At 40.1% G+C, this 16,885-nt stretch overlaps 1 protein-coding gene across 20 annotated transcripts in view; it reads left to right on the top strand.

Moving 5' to 3' along the window:
- The window catches only part of AAK1 (AP2 associated kinase 1), a 171,749-nt gene that overhangs the window by 143,948 nt on the left and 10,916 nt on the right, over window positions 1-16,885 (top strand). For 6 of the 20 annotated variants that reach the window (XM_059891794.1, XM_059891793.1, XM_010810144.4 and 3 more), the window contains 4 exons: window positions 2,811-2,912; window positions 3,968-4,069; window positions 5,451-5,561; window positions 7,189-7,299. The exons of 5 other annotated variants lie outside the window; for them this stretch is intronic. In XM_059891794.1, coding sequence (XP_059747777.1) covers window positions 2,811-2,912; window positions 3,968-4,069; window positions 5,451-5,561; window positions 7,189-7,299 — 426 coding nt within the window. Of the gene's footprint in view, window positions 1-2,810; window positions 2,913-3,967; window positions 4,070-5,450; window positions 5,562-7,188; window positions 7,300-8,210; window positions 16,572-16,885 lie in introns of those variants that run through there. 9 more of the 20 variants (XM_024999469.2, XM_002691441.7, XM_005212906.5 and 6 more) reach the window with 6 other exon arrangements.

The raw sequence follows: 16,885 nt of genomic DNA, 5'->3' as shown, positions 1-16,885 counted from the left end.
TCACTCCGTGTTTTGTGCCTAGTTTTAACTCTGATCCCTGCTTCTCCTTCCCTAGTTCCCATATTTGAATATTCTTAAGTAGCAGTGACCATACAGGTTATCTATGTGAGCAGCCTGTTACTTTGAGGTTTGGTCAATAAAGCCTTCTTAAACATGGCCATTTAACCCACCCCCACCCCATTATATATCACCATAAACACACATATGCACGCATGCACACACATATTCTTTTACCCTCTCATGTTTTTTGCTAATGGCTAATAAAAAATTAGATTCTTGTTGAAGGACCTGCCTTTCTGCCATCGATCCTCTGTTCTCCCCACCTCTCCAATGAAGCCAAAAGGCAGAGATGTGACAGAGGACGAGAGGGAACCGGGAACTGGGGATCAGAAATTAAGAATCTACCTTCCCTGCCTTCAAGGGCTGTAAGAGAAGTGAAAGCAGAGTGTTCCAGAAAGTTGCTACTGTGACAGAGAGTGTGGGGAAAGGCTTAGAGATGATGTCTGAGTGACTAATACGAAAAGGTTGGGGGGTAGCTGTCTGCATTTTACAGGTAAGGAGATCCGTTTCAGGAACAGCCCCAGAGTCACGCCCACTCACTGGACAGGCCAAGACAAACAGGCCTCCGGTGAAAGACAAGCAAGACATGTGGGCTCTTTCCCTTTTGTCCAGGACTTCATAAGATTGCAAATGTCTGAGTGCTAGAAGTGAAAAAAGCAGATCATCACTTTTTTTTTTTTTTAACGTGAAAGGTCCTTGTTAGGGGGGAATAAAACCAAAGCCAGTGCTCAGAATAATGAAAAATTAGATTTGGGGGGAAAACCATCTTACTTTTGCCAGTATGCAGAAAATTGCCCAAGAAACTTTAAACATCTTTTCTCACCATGTCATCTGCAGTTCGAGTAATGCTGATGTTATTATGTTCGTGTACTTGGTTAGAACCCTGAGTTTCGTTCTCTGCTGCTCAGAGGCTGCTTTCTTCTTTCCTTCCTTCCTTCAATATAAATTAGGTATCAATGAGAAATGTCGCTTACTGGTATTTAATTCCAATATATCCGCATATTATACTTTCCAAAAATGGTAAATTGGTTTCACCTATAAAAATGGCTTTTTCTGCAGTGTTAATTGTACCAAAGCAAGTTATCTTGCCTAGACACTAAAATCCATTATTTTGTTTCACCTGTGCAGTTACAGATCATCTCAATTACAGGTCACCTAAAATCTGGCTTCTGTCCCTCAGTGAATATCTGTTTCATCTTTGCTTATCTCTATTCCTAATAGCCTAGAAGAATACAGATTAAGATATTATATACACACAGTTGTCACTGCTTTTTCTTAGATGTCTTAGTTTTATTTTAATGGCACTTTATTTCTGAGGTAGAAAAGACATTGTTGACAGGCCTTTACTTAGGCAAGTAATAGAATTTGTGTGGTCTCACTCAGTCTCTGTAAGTTAAAGGAAGTATGAGCTCTTAATTCCTTTCTTTCTCTAAGAGTCTGTGATTCATTATTTTGTGTCAAGTTAATGCTCTACTTTTAAAAGGTAGAGAGTTGTTGAAAGAGTTGTCTATAAAGACTTGTCTTGGAAGGAAACAGTGTGCATGTTATCACACATTAAGTTATCAGGTGTGACAAATCTGGTGGCTTCTAATGTCCTTTTGTTCTTTAGCCAAAAGACATCAGAAGTAATCCACCTGCAGGCTTAAGTGAATTTTATAAGATTTGACAGTTTAATAATGAGTACTGGGAGTGTCACAAGCTGTAAGTTGGCGGACAGTAAATGATTGTTGAAGTTAAACCTAGGTGTGGTTTCATTGCTTCTCTTGGTGAGCTATAAACCATTTCTAAGTGCAAGTTCAAAAAAAGGGGAGAGATTCAAAACTAAGCTCAGAAAGAGATACAAACACACAAAAACTCATATGTGTATGTTTATGGCAGCTTTAGTAGTAATAGTTGTTAGTCGCTCAGTCGTGTCTGACTCTTTATGACCCCACAGACTGTAGCCCGCCAGGCTCCTCTGTCCATGGGATTCTCCAGGCAAGAATACTGGAGTGGATTGCCATTCCCTTCTCCAGGGGATCTTCCTGACCCAGGGATCAAATCCGAGTCTCCTGCACTGAAGGCAGATTCTTTACTGTTTGAGCTATAGGGATCCCTATGGCAGCTTTATTTTTAATAACTAAAAGCTGGAAATAACCGAAAGTCCATCAGCTGATGAATGAATCAACAAAATGAAGTGCATTCATACAGTGACACTCAGCAGTAAAACAAACAGCTGATATGTACCACAACATGGAGGAATCTCAATTGCATCATGCTAAATGAAGGACATCAGAAAAGAAGCAAAGCTACAAGGACGGAATGCAGATCAGTTGTTGCCAGGGCCTGGGGCTCAGAGGAAGGCATTGACCAGAGAGGGGCACACAGGTCCTTTTTGGGGTGATGGAAACCTTCTGCTTCATTATTTCAGTGGTGCTTGTGTGTACATTTGTCAAAATTCATCAAATTGTACTCTTAAAATTGGTAACTTGTATTCTTATTCAGTGTAAATTATACTGCAAATTTAAAAACAAACAAATTTAAGGCAGCATCTTGAATGCCTTACAAAGTGACTAGTTCATTTGGGGAAATAATCATTTTTAAACTTTGAGAGCATGGTTTTAACAAGATACTAGCAGTTATTTGTTTTTACGCTGAACCTGTATAAAATTTTGATCCCTCAAATGTTTGCATAGGATATGGTAAATAATTGGCTTACTTGAATATCTCATTGCATTTTTGCTTTCTCTTTACTTCTCTGCCCAACCTAGAAAAACTAATTGAGGGACTCAAATCTCCTGACACTTCTCTTCTGCTCCCTGACCTCTTGCCTATGACAGATCCTTTTGGTAGCACTTCTGATGCTGTAATTGGTAAAGTCATTCTCTTTGTGTCTTCTGTTGTGCATGAGATGTGTGTCTGTTTCAAGAATGGCAACCCACTGGTTACCAGTTCCCTACTGAATAACCCTGCAGAGGAGTAGAAATGCTAAAAAGCCTCCTGGTGTTGAAGCATTGCCTTCTGCTGAACCAGAAGCCAGGGTTAGTTGATTTCCCTTGTTATCACTCCAAAGGAGTGTTTTCTCTGCCTCCCTGCAGCAGAAGGGAGTGCTATTATTTATGCCTTTCTTGAAACACTGAGATTTCTAGAGTGAATTTCTTATGAATGAAGGGGAATGTGGGAAAATTGACATTTCATTGCAAAAGCTTTTTGAGGTGGTCTTTGCCTGTAGCAGATTCTTCTTTAGAAGGCCTCCATATGTGCCAGGTGTCAATAACTGAGAAAACATTTGCCCCCTGGTGAAGCACCAGGAGTAGAATCTTGATCTGGTGGCTTGATCTGCTTGCTTTTACATTCTCTTGTGCTCCAACCACAAGGCAGGCAAAACCCATAAAATATCTGGAGTCCCTGTACTATGGGGCACGAAGTCCCAGAACTCAGAAATGCCATGACCCTTCAGAGAGATGCGCCTCCAGCTGGGGGATGTCGCATGGTAAAGAGTACCTCCAGCTACATCATGGCATGGGACTCAGGATGGACCAGTTGCCTTTGCAAGACACAGAACGTGTTTGCCCTAAGTTTATCCCTTAAGAAAAGCACAATTCCCGGAAGACATTAATGTGCCTTCAGCCTATGTCTTCTGACATGTAAGAGGTCTGCTGGGGTGGCTCCCGTTCTGCATTTATTTATGAAAACTGAGAATCACCAAAATTAGACACAATGGTTAACCACAGTAGTGCCTGCTTGGTCAGGGAAGCCCAGACACTCAAATCAAGAAAAAGAAAGAATCTTAACATGCTTTCCATCTTGCCCGAGATGGGCATTTTAGAGAAGTGCAGAAGAAAGCCTTTGCAGAATCATCCCAAGAACCTTCTGATTCCCTTTTCCTCACCCTTTCCTCTCCTCTCTTAATGCTCTGTCACAAAAGAAAAAGCTGATGTTGCTGTTGAGAGTCTGATACCAGGACTGGAGCCCCCGGTGCCTCAGCGCCTTCCATCTCAGACGGAATCTGTGACCTCGAACCGCACAGGTCAGTCAGGAGTCTCTACAGCTGCAGGGACTGGTCAGTGCCAGCAGCGCTGAGTCAGACGTTCCGCCTGCAGCCAGTGGTCCTGGGCTTATTTATTTCTCAGCCTGGTTAGCTCCTCCCACAATGATGCTCTGCATCATTATAGCTCCAGCTTCTAGATGTTGAGGGATGTGTTTCCTTGGTAAAGAGTGGAGCACTTTTTGAGGCCGTGTTCTCTATAGAGTGATTCCTGAGCTTTCTTTGGTTTCAGTCTTAAGAATTTTTTCACTGGTTCAGGTTCCCTCTAGTTTCTTAATGAAAGAACTGTGCTGTAAGGATACCCTTAACTCCTCCAGGGTACTAAGCAGTCTTTCTCTCAACAGTATCTGTCATGTCCATGGGAACTCATGCTATGTATGTTAACATTCTGTTCCCAGCCCAGAGTTTGATCATATCTAGATGATTTGTTATTAAATTTTAGGCAAAATCGAAATCTTCCCTAGTTTTGTCATTGCTTTTAACCCAATTTCAAAGTTCACTCTTAATAGAATTCCTTAACTACAGTTCCTTAAATAGAGATTTGCTAACCTTCATTTTGTCGAGTCCATAATTACCTTGATAAAAGTGTCCACTATGCCAACTTGGAATAGAAACAATTAGAAGTCTGGGAAATATGAGAATAAACTCAACCAGGTTAAAAAAGAATTAAGATAGGAGACAATATAGTTCTTTTTCTTGTGCTTACTTGGCTGTTTTCTCCTAGAAAACTTTTGCAGAAAACAATTCATATGTTGAAATACTTGGAACTCTGAATTTTATCTTTCCTCTGTTCCTTAACTAAAAGCAAAGTCATGTGCTCAGAGGACCAATTCAAATTTAAAGAGTACTAATAAGAGACAAGATAATTCTGTTTTGAATGGGCATCGGGTTGAGTTCTAGAAGGTGCTGTCTAATCATGTCATATTCTGCTAATTATAAGCCAGGGATAACCCACTTCTTGTCAGCTTGGATACCTCATCCTGTAATAAATGTTTTCAGTGAACTTTTAGGGAAGATTTAAGTGAAACTCTAGCTGCGGAGTCCTTTTTCCCAAACAGCATTTGCTGAGAACTGAGTTGCCCAAGTTTTATTGGCATCCAAACCATTTACTTGCTTAACTAGTAACCTCCAAGCAAGAAATTCTTCCATATTTATATATTACTGTTAAGAGTTTAGAAATACATGTTTCTGTAGATGAAAATCCAGAGTGCTTAACGTGTTTCTTTTGGTTTTCTTCCTCCCGCCTTGGCTCATATGTATAATATAAATGCAATAACTCAAAAGCTAAGACCTAACCTGTGATATTGTTGTGTGTGCCATTTAATGCCGTCACTGACCTGGGATGCTGTTAATCTGGACTCAGATTCTCTCACCGGGGAAGATTCCCTGATTGATTGCTCTCTGCTTTCTAACCCCACTACTGACCTTCTGGAAGAGTTTGCCCCCATAGCCATCTCTGCTCCGGCCCATAAAGGTAAACACTTTCCTCTTCTCGAGCCCACATGTATCCTTAGAGGAGAAGAGAATTTCCCTTAACAAAAGTCTTTGCTAGTGAAGTTTTCTAACCACCTCCTTGAGTGGAAAACTCGAGTTTGTACTCTTAGCCCCTGTGTTAAAGTTCCTTTCACTAAGAATATTTAATCAGGCTGGGATGGCAGATTGTGGAGGTGTGGCTTTCTCACAGTCACCTCTAATGCAGATATCCCATGCTTTCTCGTAAAGACACAGCTGCATGCCTTTGTAGTCAGCTCAGGGAGATGACTGACTGTCCACAAACTGGCTCTGATTAGATACTGGGTGGCCTTAGAACTTAAAACTGTTTCATTAATCAGATTTTAAGTTTTTTTGGTAATGATTACTATAATAAAGAAAAAAGCACTGTTCCTCAAAAGTGAGTCCTCAAAGATTGAACTCAGAAAAGGTTTGAATTTTAGTTAACCTTGTAGTCATGATTAATTACTATATTTCTCTTTCTAGTCTACTATTTTTATTTCTTTGCCTTGTGTTAATACTGGTTTGAACTTCTGCTGGACAGAAAAATAGCTTGAATTGAGTTCTGTTCATTGAGTGGTTTGTGAGAGTGGCAGACACAGAACATGGGCATCCAGTAAACTTTCTGGGCTCAGACGGTGAAAGTGGTTTTCTAGAAGGAGCAAATACATATAAAAGGAACAGCTGTTAAGTCCTTTCTGAGGGAAATGTAGGAAGGAAGCCTCCCTAATATGACTGAAAAATAGTTAGCCTTTAGTTTGCAATGGTAATAGCTGAGTTTTTGTTTTTATCCTTGATAGCATTAAAATGACTGTGTTTTTATAGAACGTGTAGTGACAAGTTTCCTATTTAGCCAATTATGTCTGACAGGAGTGTGTCAGCTGTGATGCATAATTACAGAGAAGCATCACTTGCAAAACTGGTGCTCAGCTAGCACTTGCTTGTAGAATGGAGAAGAATTTCTAGCAAACTTCTGCCTTAAATCTCAGTGCATACAGTCTTGTGGCCCAGTATTCCTGGGGCATCAGAGTTTGAAAGTCTGTTTTCCCAATCACAGGGCAGTGTGGCCTTTCAGAAGTATGTTGTTTTGTTTTGTCTGTGTATGGCAGGCTATGGTACATAGAATCGCAAAGAGTCGGACACAACTGAAGTGACTTAGCACTAGCACGTACAGTGGTTACTTCTTAAAGGGCAACTAATTATCTCCCTGCTACTCAAAACTCTGGTTTTGAGTTTTTCTAACGTTGTTAGTCCAGCCTCTGTTAGCTCAATGAAGAAGGTAAATGACTAACTCCCATGCCTTTATGAATTACTGATGTTGAAGAGATCTCTCACAATAACTATATTTAATGACCATATAAAGGTAGGGAGAACTCTTCCTGTAACCCTTCTCCCTTCTCATTTATAAAAGTCTTAACACGGCTAGCTCTAAAGCATTTTTTTTCTATTTCCTCAAGTTTTCCAGCTTTACTACTTTTATTTCAACGCAGGAGAATAAGCATTTTCATCTTTAAAAGCAACAGTGCGTGTGCAGTTGCTCTGATGTGTTCTCTCATTTGCTGATCTCTGCCTCTGTTGTTTCTGCGTGTGTACTTGCGTTCTGTGTTAAGCTGCGGAAGATAGTAATCTCATCTCAGGTTTTGATGTCCCTGAGGGCTCGGACAAGGTGGCAGAAGATGAGTTTGACCCTATTCCTGTATTGATAACCAAAAACCCACAAGGTAAGAAAGAGAGGCTGGGGAAAAGAAAAGAGCTTGATATCAGCTCTCTTCAAAATAGTAATGTACCTAATGTAGAAAGGGGGGGAAGCATTAACATTTAATGAAAGAAATTGGGGGTCATAACAATCCTTGTGGGCTGGACCAGTATAGATAGAGGGAGGTACACATAAAGATACTAGTATAGGTATCTTAAAGCATGACTGTGGTATTTATTTAGAGAGAAGGAAAGTATCTAATAGTTTGACTAAAAGCTGGTTTTTACAAAGTATCAAGCTAAAAATAGTGATCTTCAGTAAATGGAAACCTGAAGATCTATATCAAAAAATGAACTGAACATTTTTTATCATAATTAGAACAATCTGTGATAAATACTCTTTCCAAAGAGATTAATAATGGTACTTTGACACCATTTTGCATCTTTTAGACATTTGTGGAGTATCCTTTTTTTCCTCTTTGTTATTTGAACATGCCATAAAGCACTGAATTGCCATAAGACCATCTATGTATTCTTAAAGCATGTTTTTATTGCAGTAGTCTTAATAACTGCTTCCTCCCCAAATCAAAAATTACTGATTTTACTTTATCAGGGAAGTGAGTTGATATTATCTGGAAATTATGTACAGCCAGCAGTTCTCAGGCAAAATAGATACTCATTTGAAAATAGCATGCTCTTTGCAAGATCTCCTGCCTACAGTGTGGTGTGCACACAGTGCCCGAACTTTTGGTGGGAGGTGGTGGACAACTAATTTACATGTTTAAGAATTAACATGTAAGAGTTTTCAAAATGTAAATTGTTGCTTCTCCAGGATTTTTTTGTTTTGATTTGTTTTTTTTTTTTCCTTTGCTTATTCTGCACATCTAAACCTTAACCCTCTGTGTTTTGTACTGAATTCCTATCTCTCCACTTCCAGGTGGGCACTCTAGAAACAGCAGTGGGAGCTCTGAGTCCAGTCTTCCCAACCTAGCCAGGTCTTTGCTGCTGGTGGATCAGCTCATAGACCTGTAGCCGTGACCCAGTAGCAGATGCAGTTCTGTAACCTTCATACCGTAATACACATTTTCATTACGGAGTTATAAGAAAATGATTTTTTTTTAATCTGCAAATAAGGGGCCCTCTAGCCCTGATCTTCTATCCCTTGCCTTCTCCCATAGAAATGATAAGGAAAGAAAATCACTTTGGCCCTCCAGATACTCGTTGGCCAGTTCCTCCCTGTTAGTTTGCTGTGTTTTCTCATTACCCGTCTTCAATAGCATTATCTTACATCAAGCGCTAGATGCCATGAGCTTCACCTCCGCTGGAGTCGACTCCACCACAAGCTTAACTGTAACTGAAACTAGTGAATTGACACCTTTGTCTCATTCTTGCTAGGAATGGCCTCCCAAATCGATCCTCCCAACCCCATCTCCTCTGGCCAGATGCTGATGAATGTGTTTCTCTGTTTTTGCTTTTCTATCCTGCTGCATTATCCTGAGGACATGGCTTCTTCAGTTGGTCTTGACTCTAGGCAGTAACCTAGAGATGGGTGTGTGGTTTAAGAGAGGGTAAAACTGACTGATGGTTTATGTCCGGAAAGAGAAATTGAGCCCAGCTCTAGCCAACCAACTCTGACCTTGTTTGATCATAGACTTAGCCAAGAGATTTTACACCCCATGCAACCTGCCCAGCATCCTTCCAGCATTCTGGCTTCCATTGAACCGTGATTTCTCAGATCTGGAGACGTGACCGCAAGTACTTGAGATCCTTGGATAAAATGTGTACATTATATAAATTCCAAGTATTGCCATTCCTTTTAGTGTTTAACTATCCCAAGCCAGGATCTCAGAATTAGACCAAAACAAGACAATATGGTAATATGATACCTTTTATTAGAAGACTTTTCACTGGGGGGTGGATGAGGGAAGGGAAGGAATTGTAGCAGAAACAGATGTATTTTTCTTGTGATTTTTATTTTGAATCAAATATTGTAAATTGTGTATAAATGAAGACACTGAATAGTTCTGTTTCCACTTGGCGTTTCAAGTCCGATATCAGGTGTCTGTACAGGGTTTTGATCTCTTTCCCTTGTATAACTAACTACACGGCAGCCCTACAGTGTAACATATGGAATCATTTTGAATAGACTTGTGTGTTGCTATGAGCTTTCAGCAGGTCCTCTGTCTTTGTAGAATAAGCATGTTGTTTATTTTCAGATAATCAGAAATAAGTATGCAGACACACCAGGCACAATTTGACTCTGGCTACTTACCTTTCTTTCTCTGATGTTTGAACTGAAGGATACAGCCAGTGAAATATGTTCAGTTGGTTTTCCTTGGCTTCTTAGATTAAAAAACAAAGCAGTTTCTCACTAACCTTAGAATATTGTTCATAAAATAAATAAAGGCCCCTGCACTGATGTGACAACATGCCTCATGGTCACCCTCTGTACATGTCCTTCCTCACTAAAGTATATTTTTTTCCTTACATGCAAAGCAGTTATATCAAATCATCCTTTGATAAGAGGTGGGCACAGAGAGCCCCATTTGGTTCTCTTCCTAGAGTGCCATTTCCACGGTCAAAAGGGAACCTCTTAGCTGATCAGATTGTACCAATAAAATTCCAGGTCCATTTGCTTGTTTCCCTGTCTAGTACTCTTGTTTCTGCTTCCTCATGTTTGCACTTTAAGGGGAAAACAGAAAGCTGAACAGCAACAACAGCCTGCAACACACTGTACTTTAGAGGTCAAGCTTTGACCCCAGAGGTCAAGCTTCAAAAGCCTTTGAAAGGCAGCAGAGGAAAAGTCAGAACTTTTCAGTTTTCCTTCTGACTTTAAGTACATCCGTGCCAGCTGAAACTAGATGCATGACGTACAGGCCTCTGTTAGGATAACGAATCATTCCCAGAATTGAGGGAGGTACAACCTTCCTACTGAGAGTTAAAAAAGATATGCTTGAAAAGCTCTCCTTGACTGGACAGTAAAAATGGGACTTGGTTTGCCCTTTTATGGACAGGATTATTACTGAAGATCAAAATGGTATACTTTTTCCCAGACATAGAAAGAATATGTAAACTAATGAAGGAGATAGTTTATTTTTAAATAAGAATAATGTTTTATGCCTGTGTTTTCCAATCTGATTTTTTTCCATACATACATGTTAGAAATACAGTGAAATATCTAGCTTCCTAATGTAATTGAAGCCATGAAGAGTACAGTCTAGAAATTAGCTGTCTCTCAATTTGTCCTTTTCATGTATTACCCATAATTACATTGAGATATATTATCTAGTCATCTGGCTCAGTAAAGCTTAATAGAGAATGTTAATAAAAATGAACAGACTAGAAACCAGAGAGACTGGGTGGAGGAAGGAAGCCTGAGGGGGATAATGACATGAAATTATCTTGAGTTTGTTCTTTAGGAGTAAGTCTTCAAAGGATAGAACTATTTTTCTGTTAAAGAAAACATGTGAGTGACTCAATAAATGGGGCCTCCTTTCGTTTATAGCACCATCCCTGAGCTAAAAGGGTTTATTTGAGATGAGCATAGTATGCTAATAATTGATAGAATTTTGAAACTGTAGACTGAGCTACAAGAGGGACCTTAGAGATTATTCTAGTTCATCCACTTCATTTCATAGATGTGGGTGGTGGGAGAAGAGATCCGGGCAGGAGAGGCCCCCTGGGAGCTCCTCCTGACCTTTGCCAGTCCCTGGCCAAGTGGCCTTCAGCAGGAGCTTCACTTCTTAGAACTGCTCCTTACCACAGTGATGACTTTGAACCAGATGGTTTTTAAGATTATAGAATTCTAGGGTTCTCAGTGTTTATTTTGATGCTTTAGGAGGACTATGAAGGATTTAGATAATCCTGATGTCCTTCAGTTATCTTCCGTAGCTCTTACTATTACTATAGTAGTATTTATATTTTAGAGAATTACAATAGGCTTTCGCTAACCTGGGTTTCTTCTTGGTTACCTGAAGAGACCCCTAAGTCATCACAGAATGTTGGACAGATTTTCCTTTTTTTAATATTACACACATGCATCTACCTATTCCAACAGCGTCAGATTTCAATTATTGTAAACTGTGTAATGAAGGATCTGCTATTTTAAAATGGGCAAGTACTGTAAGCATATATTCCAACTGTGCAAAATAGTAACTAAACCAGAAAATATCACAAATTGGATTTTTCTTTTCCCCTTTACAGCATTCAGATAACTAGATCACCAAATTCAAGTCCCAGTGAAAACACAGGCCTCAGAGGAGATAAGGTTTAAATGGACACTTGTGAATATGATTATAGTTAGTGATTTCTTTAGCAGACATATCAAAATTGTGACATCTAATTGAGTGTTCCCTTCAAAGGCATCTAGTTTTACTTGGGAAAATAATACTTATTTTAATGATGCTGCCACCATTTATGTTAAAAGTATAAGAAAATCAGTTGTATTATTATCTAATTAGTGTCTCTTTCAGCATCTGAACCTATGCTCTTACCCTTTTTTTCACCAGTCTTGGTTCTAAGTAACATTTGATGTTTCCAAAAAAGCAAAACCACTCCCCTACACTGAAGAGTGGTTACAATGGAAGATAGTCAGAAGAATAATCCACTGAAAATTCCCAGAGAAGACCTTATAATGGACTGTGACAACAATCAGTCTTAATTTCTTTAATATTCTGAATAAAGGAACTTGTGTGATTTTGCCTGTCTTTAGTATGGCTTAGAAAATTGAAAAATACGGGTTTTATAATACCTCTGAAAGAGATTGTCAGTTTGTTTAATGTCATTGGATACCGGACTTGCCTCTTCCCAAGTGAGAATTATGGAATTTGGATTGCTAATAATTATAGGGGAACAAACCCAGAAAAGAACTTGTTTTTCTCAAGATGAACTATTGAGTGTTGTTTCTGATCTTTTTGGGGAGCTCCCCTGACAAATGATTCAAACCAACACAGCTTTCTCCCCAGGTCAGGAACAGTTCTGCCTTCAGCAGTGCTGGGGGAAGGAGGGGACTTTTGGGGTTGACCTCAGCCCAGCGGTATGGAAGCCTATGAAGTCAGCTGACAAGATACACCCTGTAGATAACTTGGGCCAAAACGAAGTCTCCCATGCTGATGTTTAGCTGTAGTTCCAGGAGTCTAACTTTCTCAGTCTATAAGATTCAGAATTCTGTAGCCATGCACTTAAAGTTTGGAGATAAAATGACAGGATTGCCCCCAAAGTATTGAATTCAGCTAGTCAGAGGCTGCCGGATAAAGAAATTGTTAGATGGATATTTAACATGGTACCTTTACTGAAACACTCCAGATATTACAAAGCTATCTTTTACTCCTCTCAAGAGACTGTAGTTTTACCAACACAAAGTTAGCCTTTTCCTTTTCCCCACTAGTAATGCTCCTGGAGCTGGATGTGCTTGGATTTCTTGAGTCAGAATGAATCCCAGATGGCCTCCATTTCAAGGAACTGTAACATGATACTATTTTGTTTCTCTTGGGTTTCCTTTCATGATGATCAGGGAGAGAGGTTCTGGGTCAGAGCTGATCTATGCAGAATTATGAAGTGGTGGTGTTGCTAGAATGGAGGGTGTCTCCTTGGTTCCCACTCTGATGTAGTGGCCTCAGTTCACTCTTTCCCTGGGAGTCTCTTCTGCCCTGTTGCACACCCCCCTCATCAAGTATATGTGTATTTACCATAGACCTTTTTCCTGTCCTCCCCAAGAAGACAAAGCAAACAGAGGTACATGAAGCTATCTTATACAGTAAAAAATGTGAAATTTGAACATTGCTACGCAAGTATTGTATAAAAAAAAAAGTCTGTAAACAAATTTCTTATGTAAACATACAGAAAAATAAAGACTTTTATCTGTTCAACGGGGAGCATGATGTTCAGAGCTATAAATAACCTACAATAGCTGCTCTTTTCTTGATCTGAAAAGCCACTTTTACAGAAAGGATTTAAACACATTGTTGAGTGACAATAAGCACCTGTGCACGAGTGCTGTGCAAACACATCTGAGAGACGTGCCGAGGACGTTTTAATGAGTCCTGCCTACCCTGGCTTCACCTGTGGTCATGGAGATGAAAACCCCTGTGAGCCTGCATTTGATACGACCAGACGTGGAGTTGTTAAAGGGAGCACACATTTGCAGCTGCCCTCCTTGAATTTAATCATTGATGTACCCAGGCCAATTTAATTAAACATTTTGTCTTGGCAACAGCAGTTTTATGCCCAAGGAGAAATCTCTCTCATTTAATTGCCCCATTGGCTTGAGAGACACAGCATCGCTAGCCAGTGTTAGCTCCCAGGCATGGGTTTTAGTGCAACGACACAGCATATGGTAGAACCAAATGCTTGATCTTATTGTCTAAGCAAAAGGTCATGGAAATTATGCATTTGAAGCACATCTCCTGATTCCCTGATTCAACTCTGAAAGAGTGTGGATTTCATTTGGTGCTGCATTTCTGAAGTTCTTGGGAAGGGATGTATTTTGCTTTCTATTTGCTAATTAACTGAGAAGGTTTTCCAATACTCCCAAGTCTTAATTTCCAGTTTGGGGCAAGAAGTATGTCTCTGATGCTTCTTCTAATTGTTATTTCACTTTATAGTATGGGAGAAAGTGAAATTCTGGTCACCTATGATATATGGCACTCAGGAAGATCCAGCTTGAAATTTCAGTCTTCAGATTTCGATTTTTCTTTTTTAAGGGAACATTGGCCTTCACTGTGTCCATCAGATAAAATTTCCAGGGGTAACCTATTCTAAGTCATTCAGCACTTTGAGTTGCTTGGGAAATTAAGGGGGGATTGGTGAGAGTCTTTGCAAAATCATCAGATACTTGTGAGTATGTCTTTCCTTCAAAGCATATAAGCTCTTTACTGAAATTGATGTAGTTTGGAGCCTCAAAATAGACTAAAATGGAGTTATCCCTAGTGGAAGCGTTGGAACAGTGTGCTTGACCTTACCTCTCACATAGTCCCTACATCAAAGCAAGAAAAAGAAGTGTGTTTTGACTTCTTGCTTAATTTAATGTGCTAAACCAAAAAAGAGAGAGAGAGACATGACTTAATTTGAGAGAATTAGAACAAAATTTCCTCACCTTAAACTTCATGATAAGGAAGATCCTTATGCTTGATAAGGGAGACCCTGACTCTGTGAGGTCAGGTCCTGGGGTTTAGCGCAGCCACCCCGCCCCATCACCCCACACCCCAAGAACAACTGGCTAGCTTTCTGAGTTTTATGATCACAGGATGTCTGCTATGCATAGCCATTGGTTCGAAAAGGAAATGGGCCAAGACACTGAGGTTAAGTTAGTGTAAATCTTTCATCGCTCACAGGCAGACGGCTTTCAACATGTTTTTCCAACAGTACAAGGCTATCTTCACATATAAGGACTATTCACCCTGAAAACATATGTTTTCCCTTCCTACAGTAATACATTCATATTAAGGGGAAAAAAAAATGAAACCCTCTAACCGCCAACAAGATTTAATGTCTGTCTTCTGTTTACAGTTATTTAGAATTCCTCCTTCTCTTGACTGCTTTGTTTCTTGGGCTGCCACTACCAAAATTCCCTGCAGGGATGTGGATGTCTGCGCACCCTATACCCACCGCTTGTCTCTGGTCTCCAGAATGCCGGGCTTGGAGAGTTGCAAAGGGCAGTTGCTCTGAGCCTTGGTCATACTGCACCTCCTCTAAAAAGAATGGAAAGGTTAACAGATTGGGCCTTTTCAGGAGAATCCTTTAAATGTACTTTTCCAATCCTATAGAGCAGATTTATGCTCAGAGATCAAATAGGTCTGGTCTTGTTTTGAAGAACTGGATACTAGTTCTCCCATCAAACTTAATGTTATAGTATTTTTGTGACTATGTACATTTTTAAAAAGTTGTTGCAAACTTTAGGTATGATTTTCCTATTATTCACTATGAAAGTCATAGGAATATGCTCGGAGTTGGCAGATTTACAGTCGACCAAGAACTCACTTTTTAACATAAATAGTTTATATGGGCTAGGAATGCCCTTCCAGCCTCTCCAACTCTGGATATGGGCACCCCTACTTGGTACCTTCCAGCTCTCAAAATGTCATCTAATTCTGCAGGCATCCAAGACGCTCACGTTCTATAGGTAACTGCTTTTTGGAGGTCTGTGCTTACAGTTGGAGAAGGCGATGGCACCCCACTCCAGTACTGTTGCCCGGAAAATCCCATGGACGGAGGAGCCTGGTGGGCTGCAGTCCATGGGGTCGCTAAGAGTCAGACACGACTGAGCGACTTCCCTTTCACTTTGCACTTTCATGCATTGGAGAAGGAAATGGCAACCCACTCCAGTGTTCTTGCCTGGAGAATCCCAGGGACGGGGGAGCCTGGTGGGCTGCCGTCTATGGGGTTGCACAGAGTCGGACACGACTGAAGCAACTTGGCAGTGCTTACAATTTGATTTGACTGCATTCCATTAAAATTTCCCCCAAACACTAGCTCCAGTCAAATTAGTGCTCATTTTCATTGTTGGTCCATATGGTGGCCAGAGTTGATCATTGGCTTGACTAAATGTGTCAGTTCTTTCCTAAGAGATATGTTGCTCTCCCACAGAACTGCATCAGCACTTAGGGTTGTTTTCGGAGATGAGAAGCCATGCCTTAGTTTTGAGAACTAAAAACTTCGTACAACTGATACTATGTTAGAAAGTGGTTCAAGGAGTTTGGAAGGGGTGGTTCCTACCACTTTGCTTAGCAGATCTAAATTTGGAAAACTTCCCTGCCCTACTGCATTTTGAATTTCCTCCCAGATACCATCATCTGGGGATCACTGTGACAGATCTAATATCAGTATGCTTGCTTGAGAGGTCAGAGTTATGTCCCTCCACATATATTTCAAGGGAGAAGGTATTCCATTTATTTCCTGTTCCCTGACTAACGCTTTCCTATCAGCGGGTAGGTGCACATATTAAAGTTACAGTGCAAGGAAACATTTATCCTCTTCAAAAACTATTCAGAAAGTCTTTTGGCACCAGTACAGAGTTTAACTTAAAGAGTTTCTAAATTGGAATTTACCAAATACATTCACAGTTTTAAAAAGAGAAGGGGTGGAGGGGGGCACTTTTGTTTCCAAAAACAATACTTAAGGTCAGAACTGTTTAAAAAGAAGCACTAAAATAAAAAATAAGCACTGCTTAAAAAAATTACAGGATTCAGAGAAACATAGTATTTTTGTACAATATCTCCTAAAATGTTCAGATCACTCTCTACATCACTTTACAATGTAATGTCTCTAACTCGTTTCCCAATAAATTGATTTTGATGCCGCTTCTGCTGTGTTCTGTGTGCTTAATTCAAGCAGAAACTTTAGCAGGGGAAAATTGTTAGCAGATGTTTCTACTAGCTAATGGTTTGCATAGAAGGGGAGAGGGTAATGTGGGGAGAGGATGATTGAATTACTTCTGTACAGAGGTTCTGAATCATCTATAGAATCCAAATCATGGTACCTGTAATTTCTTCCCCTGGTGGGTTGGGAAACCCATGATGACATGATACCTCTGCCCCCAATCACCCTTTTCTCTGGATTCTTCTTGCTTAGTTACATATGCCTTTTTCCTGCCCTCTTGCTAACATGTGCCCAATG

Source organism: Bos taurus, chromosome 11 (assembly GCF_002263795.3).
Source record: "Bos taurus isolate L1 Dominette 01449 registration number 42190680 breed Hereford chromosome 11, ARS-UCD2.0, whole genome shotgun sequence".
NCBI classification, from domain to species: Eukaryota; Metazoa; Chordata; class Mammalia; order Artiodactyla; family Bovidae; genus Bos; species Bos taurus.
This window is presented reverse-complemented; position numbering and strand designations above follow the sequence as displayed.